At 48.0% G+C, this 14,319-nt stretch overlaps 1 protein-coding gene across 1 annotated transcript in view; it reads right to left on the bottom strand.

The window, feature by feature from the left end:
• FUZ (fuzzy planar cell polarity protein) overlaps positions 1-14,319 on the bottom strand; it is a 161,180-nt gene that overhangs the window by 20,338 nt on the left and 126,523 nt on the right. The window contains exon 9 of the mRNA XM_069200951.1: positions 7,236-7,312. Coding sequence (XP_069057052.1) covers positions 7,236-7,312 — 77 coding nt within the window. The remainder of the gene's footprint in view (positions 1-7,235; positions 7,313-14,319) is intronic.

Raw genomic sequence — 14,319 nt, 5'->3', positions numbered from 1 at the left:
GCAGAGATACCAAGAGAGAGGCTGCCACTGAAGAGAAGAGACAGACATAAATGCTAGGTCAGTACTGCAGAGATACCAAGAGAGAGGCTGACTCCTGAAGAGGAGGGACAGACATCAATGCTAGGTCAGTACTGCAGAGATACCAAGAGAGAGGCTGCCACTGAAGAGAAGAAGAGACAGACGTCAATGCTAGGTCAGTACTGCAGAGATACCAAGAGAGAGGCTGACCCCTGAAGAAAAGAGACAGGCATAAATGCTAGGTCAGTACTGCAGAGATACCAAGAGAGGCTGACCCCTGAACAGAGAAGAGACAGACATCAATGTTAGGTCAGTACTGCAGATATACCAAGAGAGAGGCTGACCCCTGAAGAGAAGAAGAGACAGACATCAATGCTAGGAAAGTACTGCAGAGATACCAAGAGGGAGGCTGACCCCTGAAGAGAGAAGAGACAGACATCAATGCTAGGTCTGTACTGTAGAGATACCAAGAGAGGCTGACCCCTGAAGAGAAGAAGAGACATACGTCAATGCTAGGTCAGCACTGCAGAGATACCAAGAGAGAGGCTGACCCCTGAAGAGAGAAGACACAGACATCAATGCTAGGTCAGTACTGCAGGGATACCAAGAGAGAGGCTGACCCCTGAAGAGAAGAGACAGACATCAATGCTAGGTCAGTACTGCAGATATCCCAAGAGAGAGGCTGACTCCTGAAGAGAGAAGAGACAGACATCAATGCTAGGTCAGTACTGCAGAGATACCAAGAGATAGGCTGACCCCTGAAGAAAAGAGACCTACATCAATGCTAGGTCAGTACTGCAGAGATACCAAGAGAGGCTGACCCCTGAAGAGAGAAGAGACAGACATCAATGTTAGGTCAGTACTGCAGGGATACCAAGAGAGAGGCTGACCCCTGAAGAGAAGAGACAGACATCAATGCTAGGTCAGTACTGCAGATATCCCAAGAGAGAGGCTGACTCCTGAAGAGAGAAGAGACAGACATCAATGCTAGGTCAGTACTGCAGAGATACCAAGAGAGAGGCTGACCCTTGAAGAGACAAGGCACAGACATCAATGCTAGGTCAGTACTGCAGAGATACCAAGAGAGGCTGACCCCTGAAGAGGAGAAGAGACCGACATCAATGCTAGGTCAGTACTGCAGAGATACCAAGAGAGGCTGACCCCAGAAGAGAGAAGACACAGACATCAATGCTAGGTCAGTACTGCAGAGATACCAAGAGAGGCTGACCCCTGAAGAGGAGAAGAGACAGACATCAATGCTAGGTCAGTACTGCAGAGATACCAAGAGAGGCTGACCCCTGAAGAGGAGAAGAGACAGACATCAATGCTAGGCCAGTACTGCAGAGATACCAAGAGAGAGGCTGACCCCTGAAGAAAAGAGACCTACATCAATGCTAGGTCAGTACTGCAGAGATACCAAGAGAGGCTGACCCCTGAAGAGAGAAGAGACAGACATCAATGTTAGGTCAGTACTGCAGGGATACCAAGATAGAGGCTGACCCCTGAAGAGAAGAGACATACATCAATGCTAGGTCAGTACTGCAGATATACCAAGAGAGAGGCTGACTCCTGAAGAGAGAAGAGACAGACATCAATGCTAGGTCAGTACTGCAGAGATAACAAGAGAGAGGCTGACCCCTGAAGAGAAGAAGAGACAGACATCAATGCTAGGTCAGTACTGCTGGGGTAACAAGAGAGAGGCTGACCCATGAAGAGGAGAAGAGACAGACATCAATGCTAGGTCACTACTGCAGAGATACCAAGAGAGGCTGCTCATGAAGAGAAGAAGAGACAGACATCAATGCTAGGTCAGTACTGCAGAGACACCCAAGAAAGAGGCTGACCCATGAAGAGGAGAAGAGACAGACATCAATGCTAGGTCAGTACTGCAGAGATACCAAGAGAGAGGCTGCCCCTGAAGAGAAGAAGAGACAGACATCAATGCTATGTCAGTACTGCAGAGATACCAAGAGAGGCTGACCCCTGAAGAGAGAAGAGACAGACATCAATGCTAGGTCAGTACCCCAGAGATACCAAGAGAGAGGCTGCCCCTGAAGAGAAGGCACAGACATCAATGCTAGGTCAGTACTACAGAGATACCAAGAGAGGCTGACCCCTGAAGAGAGAAGAGACAGACATCAATGTTAGGTCAGTACTGCAGATATCCCAAGAGAGAGGCTGACTCCTGAAGAGAGAAGAGACAGACATCAATGCTAGGTCAGTACTGCAGAGATACCAAGAGAGAGGCTGACCCCTGAAGAGACAAGGCACAGACATCAATGCTAGATCAGTACTGCAGAGATACCAAGAGAGGCTGACCCCTGAAGAGGAGAAGAGACAGACATCAATGCTAGGTCAGTACTGCAGAGATACCAAGAGAGGCTGACCCCGGAAGAGAGAAGACACAGACATCAATACTAGGTCAGTACTGCAGAGATACCAAGAGAGAGGCTGACCCCTGAAGAGACAAGGCACAGACATCAATGCTAGGTCAGTACTGCAGAGATACCAAGAGAGGCTGACCCCTGAAGAGGAGAAGAGACAGACATCAATGCTAGGTCAGTACTGCAGAGATACCAAGAGAGGCTGACCCCGGAAGAGAGAAGACACAGACATCAATGCTAGGTCAGTACTGCAGAGATACCAAGAGAGGCTGACCCCTGAAGAGGAGAAGAGACAGACATCAATGCTAGGTCAGTACTGCAGAGATACCAAGAGAGGCTGACCCCTGAAGAGGAGAAGAGACAGACATCAATGCTAGGCCAGTACTGCAGAGATACCAAGAGAGAGGCTGACCCCTGAAGAAAAGAGACCTACATCAATGCTAGGTCAGTACTGCAGAGATACCAAGAGAGGCTGACCCCTGAAGAGAGAAGAGACAGACATCAATGCTAGGTCAGTACTGCAGATATCCCAAGAGAGAGAGGCTGACTCCTGAAGAGAGAAGAGACAGACATCAATGCTAGGTCAGTACTGCAGAGATACCAAGAGAGAGGCTGACCCCTGAAGAGACAAGGCACAGACATCAATGCTAGGTCAGTACTGCAGAGATACCAAGAGAGGCTGACCCCTGAAGAGGAGAAGAGACAGACATCAATGCTAGGTCAGTACTGCAAAGATACCAAGAGAGGCTGACCCCGGAAGAGAGAAGACACAGACATCAATGCTAGGTCAGTACTGCAGAGATACCAAGAGAGGCTGACCCCTGAAGAGGAGAAGAGACAGACATCAATGCTAGGTCAGTACTGCAGAGATACCAAGAGAGGCTGACCCCTGAAGAGGAGAAGAGACAGACATCAATGCTAGGCCAGTACTGCAGAGATACCAAGAGAGAGGCTGACCCCTGAAGAAAAGAGACCTACATCAATGCTAGGTCAGTACTGCAGAGATACCAAGAGAGGCTGACCCCTGAAGAGAGAAGAGACAGACATCAATGTTAGGTCAGTACTGCAGGGATACCAAGATAGAGGCTGACCCCTGAAGAGAAGAGACAGACATCAATGCTAGGTCAGTACTGCAGATATACCAAGAGAGAGGCTGACTCCTGAAGAGAGAAGAGACAGACATCAATGCTAGGTCAGTACTGCAGAGATACCAAGAGAGAGGCTGACCCCTGAAGAGAAGAAGAGACAGACATCAATGCTAGGAAAGTACTGCTGGGGTAACAAGAGAGAGGCTGACCCATGAAGAGGAGAAGAGACAGACATCAATGCTAGGTCACTACTGCAGAGATACCAAGAGAGGCTGCTCATGAAGAGAAGAAGAGACAGACATCAATGCTAGGTCAGTACTGCAGAGATACCCAAGAGAGAGGCTGACCCATGAAGAGGAGAAGAGACAGACATCAATGCTAGGTCAGTACTGCAGAGATACCAAGAGAGAGGCTGCCCCTGAAGAGAAGAAGAGACAGACATCAATGCTATGTCAGTACTGCAGAGATACCAAGAGAGGCTGACCCCTGAAGAGAGAATAGATAGACATCAATGCTAGGTCAGTACTGCAGAGATACCAAGAGAGAGGCTGCCCCTGAAGAGAAGGCACAGACATCAATGCTAGGTCAGTACTGCAGAGATACCAAGAGAGAGGCTGCCCCTGAAGAGAGAAGAGACAGACATCAATGCTAGGTCAGTACTACAGAGATACCAAGAGAGGCTAACCCCTGAAGAGAGAAGAGACAGACATCAATGCTAGGTCAGTACTGCAGAGATACCAAGAGAGAGGCTGCCCCTGAAGAGGAGAAGACACATACATCAATGCTAGGTCAGTACTGCAGAGATACCAAGAGAGAGGCTGACCCCTGAAGAGGAGAAGACACAGACATCAATGCTAGGTCAGTACTGCAAAGATACCAAGAGAGAGGCTGACCCCTGAAGAGAAGAAGAGACAGACATCAATGCTAGGTCAGTACTGCAGAGATACCAAGAGAGGCTGACCCCTGAAGAGGAGGAGGGACAGACATCAATGCTAGGTCAGTACTGCAGAGATACCAAGAGAGGCTGGCCCCTGAAGAGAAGACACATACATCAATGCTAGGTCAGTACTGCAGAAATACCAAGAGAGAGGCTGACCCCTGAAGAGGAGAAGACACAGACATCAATGCTAGGTCAGTACTGCAGAGATACCAAGAGAGAGGCTGACCCCTGAAGAGAAGACACAGACATCAAAGCTAGGTCAGTACTGCAGAGATACCAAGAGAGAGGCTGACCCCTGAAGAGGAGGAGGGGCAGACATCAATGCTAGGTCAGTACTGCAGAGATACCAAGTGAGGCTGACCCCTGAAGAGGAGAAGACACAGACATCAATGCTATGTCAGTACTGCAGAGATACCAAGAGAGGCTGACCCCTGAAGAGAGAAGAGATAGACATCAATGCTAGGTCAGTACTGCAGAGATACCAAGAGAGAGGCTGCCCCTGAAGAGAAGGCACAGACATCAATGCTAGGTCAGTACTGCAGAGATACCAAGAGAGGCTGACCCCGGAAGAGAGAAGACACAGACATCAATGCTAGGTCAGTACTGCAGAGATACCAAGAGAGGCTGACCCCTGAAGAGGAGAAGAGACAGACATCAATGCTAGGTCAGTACTGCAGAGATACCAAGAGAGGCTGACCCCTGAAGAGGAGAAGAGACAGACATCAATGCTAGGCCAGTACTGCAGAGATACCAAGAGAGAGGCTGACCCCTGAAGAAAAGAGACCTACATCAATGCTAGGTCAGTACTGCAGAGATACCAAGAGAGGCTGACCCCTGAAGAGAGAAGAGACAGACATCAATGTTAGGTCAGTACTGCAGGGATACCAAGATAGAGGCTGACCCCTGAAGAGAAGAGACAGACATCAATGCTAGGTCAGTACTGCAGATATACCAAGAGAGAGGCTGACTCCTGAAGAGAGAAGAGACAGACATCAATGCTAGGTCAGTACTGCAGAGATACCAAGAGAGAGGCTGACCCCTGAAGAGAGAAGAGACAGACATCAATGTTAGGTCAGTACTGCAGGGATACCAAGATAGAGGCTGACCCCTGAAGAGAAGAGACAGACATCAATGCTAGGTCAGTACTGCAGATATACCAAGAGAGAGGCTGACTCCTGAAGAGAGAAGAGACAGACATCAATGCTAGGTCACTACTGCAGAGATACCAAGAGAGAGGCTGCCCCTGAAGAGAAGGCACAGACATCAATGCTAGGTCAGTACTGCAGAGATACCAAGAGAGAGGCTGCCCCTGAAGAGAGAAGAGACAGACATCAATGCTAGGTCAGTACTACAGAGATACCAAGAGAGGCTGACCCCTGAAGAGAGAAGAGACAGACATCAATGCTAGGTCAGTACTGCAGAGATACCAAGAGAGAGGCTGCCCCTGAAGAGGAGAAGACACATACATCAATGCTAGGTCAGTACTGCAGAGATACCAAGAGAGAGGCTGACCCCTGAAGAGGAGAAGACACAGACATCAATGCTAGGTCAGTACTGCAAAGATACCAAGAGAGAGGCTGACCCCTGAAGAGAAGAAGAGACAGACATCAATGCTAGGTCAGTACTGCAGAGATACCAAGAGAGGCTGACCCCTGAAGAGGAGGAGGGACAGACATCAATGCTAGGTCAGTACTGCAGAGATACCAAGAGAGGCTGGCCCCTGAAGAGAAGACACATACATCAATGCTAGGTCAGTACTGCAGAGATACCAAGAGAGAGGCTGACCCCTGAAGAGGAGAAGACACAGACATCAATGCTAGGTCAGTACTGCAGAGATACCAAGAGAGAGGCTGACCCCTGAAGAGAAGACACAGACATCAAAGCTAGGACAGTACTGCAGAGATACCAAGAGAGAGGCTGACCCCTGAAGAGGAGGAGGGGCAGACATCAATGCTAGGTCAGTACTGCAGAGATACCAAGTGAGGCTGACCCCTGAAGAGGAGAAGACACAGACATCAATGCTAGGTCAGTACTGCTGAGATACCAAGCGAGGCTGACCCCTGAAGAGGAGAAGACACAAACATCAATGCTAGGTCGTTACTGCAGAGATACCAAGCGAGGCTGACCCCTGAAGAGGAGAAGACACAAACATCAATGCTAGGTCAGTACTGCAGAGATACCAAGAGAGGCTGACCCCTGAAGAGGAGAAGACAGATATCAATGCTAGGTCAGTACTGCAGAGATACCAAGAGAGGCTGCCCCCTGAAGAGAAGACACAGACATCAATTCTAGGTCAGTACTGCAGAGATAGAAAAAAAACACACAGCACACGAGGTGCCTCACGTGCGGCACAAGAGACGCACACTACAAGAACAGCTGTGGTGTGTACTAAATATACTGTGTACATTGTTACTGAACAGCGCTAGGGCCAGCGCTTAGGATGAAGGTGCTCAGTACTGAAATCGCAGGCTATGTTTCATGTCATGTTTGAGGAACACGGACACTGCTGTATACGGGGCTCAGCTCTGGACCTGTAGCGGGGGCAGGCCAGGTTGTGGATGTGCAGGCTAAACTGAAAAGGTCTTAACTCTAGTTGGTTCATCCAAATGACAATGAATATGAATTCATTTATTCACTTCCACGATTCCCACAGCGCAAACCCCAGATCCAAGAGGTAGCGGAGTGCCTCATACACTCGAGCAGAAAAGGATACATATACAGAAAACAAGAAAAGGTCAAGAGGACCTTGTCAGCAAGGAAGCGCAGCCCACACTCCAGCCAGACCATGCAGAGCGCTGCTCTCACCTTGCTGCTTGTCCTCAGCCTGCTGTGCCTGCACAGTGTAGACCCCCTTCTTCTGCTCGCGATTGATCAATAGAAGTCTAAAAACAAAGGAGAGACCATGATATGGCTGGCCTTTGTCAGGGTGGGACACACAAACCTAAACTGCGCTCCTATCAGCCCACAACACCTAGGAAATATGGCAAGGTCTCGCGGACTCCCAGGAAGAGCCACACCCATCACAAGGCTTTATGTAGACAATGCCAAGTTAAGAGTCACATGGGTTTATGAGAAGTAAATTAAGAAGTTACTTACCTGTAATAATAGTTCTGCACCTGATCTACACGCAGCTTCAAATTCAGGGCATATTTTCGCTCCCAAGTGGTTATCCTCGGGACTCTCTTTCTTTGAAAACTTCAAAATGTGGCATCAACCGGAGGAGTGTGTCCGGTGAATCACTGCATTTATCTTTCTGTTCCATTCGCTATAAAAAAAGGGTTGTTTTATTTTATAATATCCCTTTGAAGGGCATTAGTAGTGAGAGAGATATCTCAGCACATCAATGCATTTGTGTATTTACTAAGTATAATTGCTGGATATTCTACAAATTACTTGGAACAGCTAAATAATGCAGGAGTGCCTTGTGAAAATGCTAGTACCACTGCAGGGTCATTGCTGCGATTTGTATCAGAAGCGGAAAAGTGGGGCTCAGCGCAGCTGCTATAAAACAATGATCCCCTACAGCTCCCCACCGCAACACTCCAAGTCAACCGTCTCAAAGGTTCAAGCCATCCATTCCTCACTTAGACTTCAGAACTACTGTCAAAGCTTTGGGTCTGACACCTGCGTAGAGGCAACACAATACTAGCTGGTCGTCCAAAAGCAGGCACCCCTTCCTCCCCCCCCCCCCCCCCCACCTCCACCCACCCCCTCCAAAAACTATCCGCCATGCTGTAGGCCGCCTTGTCAAAGGTGTCAAAACATCCGTCTAATATGACAGAACTCGACTAGTTAGCAAGCTATTTTGACATGGATTTTGGTTTCACATTTGTTACCCACAAAGTCTTATATCTAGGTCTGCCCACTTATTAAATGAAAGATAACCACATAGGAGGCAAAAAAACACAATAGCAGTAACTCATGCTTGATCCTAGAAATCCATCCTGAAAACTAAAACAAACTAAAAATGCTTCTGAACTACGTACCTGCTTTCCTTCAGGAACATTTTGAGAAGCAATCAGTAACAAGCCTACGTATAACACTAACTTAAAAAAAACAAAAAACTTTTTATTGTGATTTTATACAACATGTTAACAAAACAATTCACAGAGGTCGTTATCACATCAGAGACTACCACAAAGTTAAGCACCTGGTGTTAGAAATGGGGTTTCTGGTTGGCTAGGGTATGCACCTCAGCCAGGCAGAACTTACCCACTCTAGTCAGGGCAAGGGAGTTACACGTCCAAGATAACCCCTGCTCACCCCCTTGGTACCTTGGCACGAGCAGTCAGGCTTAACCCGGAGGCAATGTGTAAAGCGTTTGCACAACACACACAACACACGTGACGCAATATCCACACCACAAAGGAAACACAACACCAGATTATATGAAAATATACTGTATTGTACACAACGTAATTATCAGACCAAACATCACATATCAGTACTATCCTGCTACCTTAGCAGTTGTCAGAACGTTACACATTAGTTACTCTGCAACCTAGCAGTAGTCACACATAACACACAGGTTACTCAGTATTCTGCAACATAAGCAGTAGTCAGGAAAACACGTTATTACATCACAGCACTTGTCATAAGAATGTCATAAAATGCCCATAGTAGGAACATTAGAAAACATATGGCAAGTTAGAAAAACATATTAGCAAGCATGTCCATAAAAGGAACATTTGCATACACATATGTAAAAACATCAAACGCAGGTAGGTAATATATGAATCAAACAAAAGTCTGTAGAAAAAACTTTGGATTGCAACTATATTGGTCCTTTAAACAGTACCTGGTTGGATGAAGGCACCTCCAGTGCCTAGATTGCGAACAATGGGGCCCCCGGCGCTCCTATGCGCAAAACGGGGGCCTCCCTTATACTCTGAGGTCAGAGGAGGGCAACATGCACCTCCTCTCTTTTATAGACAGGCCCCTCCAGGGACCCTGATTACTGGGGGCCCCCCAGGGCCTCAACCGGCCCTCACGAGGGGGGCCAAAGCCAGAAAAAACAACTTAGGGCAGGAGGGGGGCACCACGCACCCCCTCCGGTTTAATGACAGGCCCCTCCCGGGACCCGCGATCTCTGGGGGCCCCCCCCGGGCCTCCACTGGCCCTTCCAAGGGGGGGGCCCACAATAATGCCCGTTTTACCTAACAGCAGAAAAGGAGCGTCCTGCTCCTAACGCAGAGGCCAGGGGGAAGGGGGCATTCCCCACGCCTTCCCCTGGTTCTGCCGTGAAGCCACAAGAAGATCGGACCCCTCCTGGGGCCCGAGCAGACACTCGCCTGCACCCGATGCGGTGCGCGAGTGTTCTTCCAGCTTCCCGGGCCGCTGCGGTGATCTTATTTAAAGGGGCACAATGCAGCCAGGAGCCTACGAGCTCCCAAGGCTCCATAAGCGCGCTGCAAACCACGGAGAAGCACCCCTCGTGAAGAAATGGATGCAGGGGTCAGGGGCCACAGCACACTGCCCCTGGGGAGCAGAATCTTAAGACAAGGTCCTCAGGTGGAGGGCCCAGCTACAGGCCAGCACAAGGGAAAGGCAGCAAGTGGCAAGTCCTTCACAGTGACCAGGCAGGTCACAGGTCAGCACAGCAGCAGCAGTCCATGGCGGTTCCTGGTGAGTCCTTTCAGCCTTTGGTGTCCAGTTCCAAGATGATTCCAAGAGTCTCCAAATTGTGGGGAAAATTCCCCTGTACTGATAGTCAATTCTTACAGTGTTTTACAATGGTAGGGAGAGGAGGTTCCAGCCGGTTACAACTGGTTCTGGGAGTGCCCCCTCTCTCCTTTCAGCACAGGCTCCAAACATCAGTGGGGGGTTAACGACCCTATTGTGTGAGGCCAAGGCACAGCCTTTACAAATGTAGATGTGCCCCGCCTCTCCCTTCTCTCAGCCCAGGAAGACTATTCAGTATGCAGATGCACCTCTGTGAGACCTCCACCCTCCCTGTGTACAGGCTGTCTGAAAAGTATGCACAAAGCCCCAACTGTCACTCTGCCCAGACATTGATTGGAGTCAAGCTGCAAAATACCAGAGTCATAAGCACAGATAAATGCGCACTTTCTAGAAGTGGCATTTCTGTGATAGTAATAAAAAATACACCCACACCAGTAAGCAGTATTTATTATCACCATCACAACCATACCAAACACGCCTACCTACCCTTCATAAATCAGACAATACCCCTTACACATAAGGCAGGGCATTTCTAATGCAATCCTATGAGAATGCAGCACTCACAGCAGTGAGACACCAAGTTAGGCTGTTTGTCACTACTAGGACAGGCCATGCAATATGGCACATGTCCTGCCTTTCTACATACATGCACCATACCCATAGGGCTAGCTAGGGCGTACCTTAGGGGTGACTTACATGTAGTGAAAGGGGAGTTCGGGGCCTGGCAAGTAAGTTTAGATGCCAGGTCCCTGTGGCAGAAAACTGCGCACACAGGCCTTGCGCTAGCAGGCCTGAGACAGGTTTAAAAGTCTACTTCAGTGGGTGGCGCAAGCAGCGCTGCAGGCCCACTAGTAGTATTTAATTTACAGGCCCTGGGTATAGAGATACCACTGTACAAGGGACTTATAGGTAAATTAAATATGCCAATTAGGTATAAGCCAATCATATCAACTTTAGATGGGAGAGCACCTGCACTTTAGCACTGGTCAGCAGTGATAAAGTGCTCAGAGTCCTAGAGCCAACAGCGAGAGGTCAGAAAAACCAGGAGGAAGGAGGCAAAAAGACTGGGGATGACCCTACATAAGGCAAAAAGTCCAACACCTGGCACTTGAGGTCTAATACAGTGTTGAGTACTGCATTGAGGAGTATAGTCTCCCAGCTGAGTTTATGTAATAACCTATCATTGTGTATGGTCACGTTTTGTATCGAGAGTGTTGCAGCCATCATAGGGTGGTATCAGAGCGTCCCTCGTCTATACCATACTAGTCTAGCTACAGGGTCCATATCTTAAAGAATTTCCATGGAGATAGTCGGGCTTTGTCTGTTAATTTTTTGTCACCCATATAAAGGTCCATTTCCACTTTCCATTCCCCTGGAGTAGGTGTTTCTGGGGCTCCCCAGTGTTTGGCTACATTCTTTTTGACCACTGTATGACCCAAATTATAGAAAAGGAATGGTTTCTTACCTGTAACTCCAGTTCTCTCGTAGGGGTATTTCCATGATAGTCATAAGCAATGAATAGTTCCGCGCGCCTGCGGGGACCCCGGAGCACTGTTGTGTAGTATATTCTTAAGTGCAATCATCAGCTCCTTGACAAAAAGGTCTGTGAAAAACACTTAAGAATAACAATGCGCAGCCTATGTGAACAGCTACACAAGCCAAAATTGTTAGAAGAAAAAACAGTTGTAGTGTAAATTTCACATTTAAACCTCTATTTATTCTATAAATACATAAATAAATACATTCTCATATTTTATTTACACCTCTCATGAGAATAAAACAATGTAGGGCAGTGTAGCCCATAGGCTGCCATTATACAGAATGAAAATAGAGCTGTGCCTTTAAGAAAGTAAAGTCTTCCTGTTTCCCATCATGCACAGCAAAAGGCAGTTGCCTCAGTTCTTTTTTGGAGGCTATTAACCTGACATGAAGAAAAACAAAACATTTGTTGGAGTACCAACCTCCATAATATTCATATTCTGTGTCAACTCCACCGGGGAGGAGGGAGGGTTGCTTATGACTATCATGGAAATACCCCTACGAGAGAACTGGAGTTACAGGTAAGAAACCATTCCTTCTCTCGTAGGGGATTTCCATGTATAGTCATAAGCACTGAATAGAGTAGCAAGCCCATCCCCATAACCGCGGTGGAGTAGATATAAGAATACTGAGAAAAAACATGAATCATGCAAACAAATTCTTGAGCAAAGCCTGTCCAACCTGAGCATCTGCCCTAGCGTCTGTATCAAGGCAGTAATGCTTAGTAAAGGTATGGACCGACCTCCAAGTGGCAGCCTTGCATATTTCTGCCAAAGGGACATTTCTCATCAAGGCTACAGTAGCTGCTTTCCCTCTGGTAGAGTGGGCTTTTGGCCTACCACCAAGGGATTTGTTTGCTAACTGATAACATAACATTATACATGAAACAATCCACCTGGATAAAGATTGTTTAGATGTGCCCAAACCTGTTCTGATTGGGCCATAGTTAATAAAAAGCTGTTGTGATTTTCGTAAGCTTTTTGTCCTGTCCAAGTAAAATTTCAATACTCTCTTTACATCCAGAGAGTGCAGAGTTCTCTCAGCAGGAGTAGCTGGATTCTGAAAGAAAGTCGGTAATGAAATTGTTTGGTTCACATGGAAGTCGGAGACTACCTTAGGTAGAAATTTTGGATGAGTTCTCATTACCACTTTTGTAGAATGAAAAACCGTGTAGGGTTCCTGCGCGCAAAGGGCCTGGATTTCGCTGACCCTACGCGCTGAAGTGATTGCCACTAGAAAAGCAGCTTTCCATGTGAGATGCTGCAGCGATGCCTTGTGTATCGGCTCGAATGGCGTCAGCATCAGACGTGATAAGACAACGTTCAGTTCCCATGGAGGAGAAGGCTTTCTAATGGGAGGAAAAACCTTCTTTAAACCTTCTAGGAAATCCTTAATAATCGGCATCCGAAAAAAGGACGTTTGTGAAGGACTCTTTCTGTATGCCGTTATCGCCGCCAAGTGAACTTTTATTGACGACAGTTGTAAGCCCGATTTTGCCAAACTTAACAGGTATGGCAGGATAGATTGTTCTCCACAGGAAACCGGGTCAATGTTGTTGTGTAAACACCAAATGCAGAATCTCTTCCACTTGCTTGCATAGGCTGATCGTGTGGAAGGGCGTTTTGCTTCCTTCAGAATTTCCATACAGTCCTGAGGTAGGTTCAAGTGTCCATATTGCACTAGCTCAGGAGCCATGCTGCCAAACTCAACGATGAGGGGTTGGGATGAGATATCTGCCCTCTGAACTTCGTGAGAAGGTCCGGACGATATGGTAGCCTGATGTGTGGTTTGAGTGACCGGTGAAGAAGGTCTGGGAACCACCACTGGCGTGGCCACTCCGGAACAATTAGGATAATTTTGGTCTGAGCATTGGACAGCTTCTGGAGGACCGCCGGAATCAGGGGAAGCGGTGGAAAGGCGTAAAGAAATGCTCCTGACCAGCTTATCCACAGGGCATTCCCCAGTGTCCCTGGATGGTAATATCTGGAGGCGAAGTTTTGGCATTTTTTGTTTTCTGGGGTTGCGAATAGGTCTGTAGAGGGGGTACCCCAGAGTGCGAAAATGGAATGAACGACGTCGTCGTGTAGTACCCATTCGTGGTTCTCGTTCATTACCCGACTGAGGGCATCCGCTTGAACATTCTGGATGCCGGGCAGGTGAGTTGCCACTAGCGACAGGTTCCTGGCTAGAAGCCAATGCCAGATTGTCTGAGCCTCTCTGGATAAAACTCTGGACCTGGTGCCTCCTTGTTTGTTCACGTAGTACATAGTGGCCACGTTGTCTGTCTGAAGAAGGAGAGTTTCCGTTCTCAGAGAGGGAAGGAAGGCTTTGAGCGCAAGGTGGACTGCGCGAAGTTCCAGCAGGTTGATGTGATAGAGACTCTCTCTCTGTGACCACTCGCCTTGGACTCGAAGATGTTCCATGTGCGCCCCCCATCCGAGCAGTGACGCATCTGTTACGATGGTTTGAGATGGAGGCCGTTGTTGGAACGGAATCCCCACCAAGAGATTGCTGGGTAAGCACCACCACTTCAGGGATTGTAGGGTGTGAGGAGAAAGAAGGACTTTGTTCTCCCAATCGTCCCTCAGTTGACACCACTGATCCTCTAGATTTTCCTGCAATGGTCTCATATGGAGGCGAGCATTGGGAACCAGATGGATACAAGACG

This window comes from Pleurodeles waltl, chromosome 7, assembly GCF_031143425.1.
Source record: "Pleurodeles waltl isolate 20211129_DDA chromosome 7, aPleWal1.hap1.20221129, whole genome shotgun sequence".
Classification (NCBI taxonomy): Eukaryota; Metazoa; Chordata; class Amphibia; order Caudata; family Salamandridae; genus Pleurodeles; species Pleurodeles waltl.
Note: the sequence above shows the minus strand (reverse complement) of the source record. Positions and strands in the feature narration are given on the sequence as shown.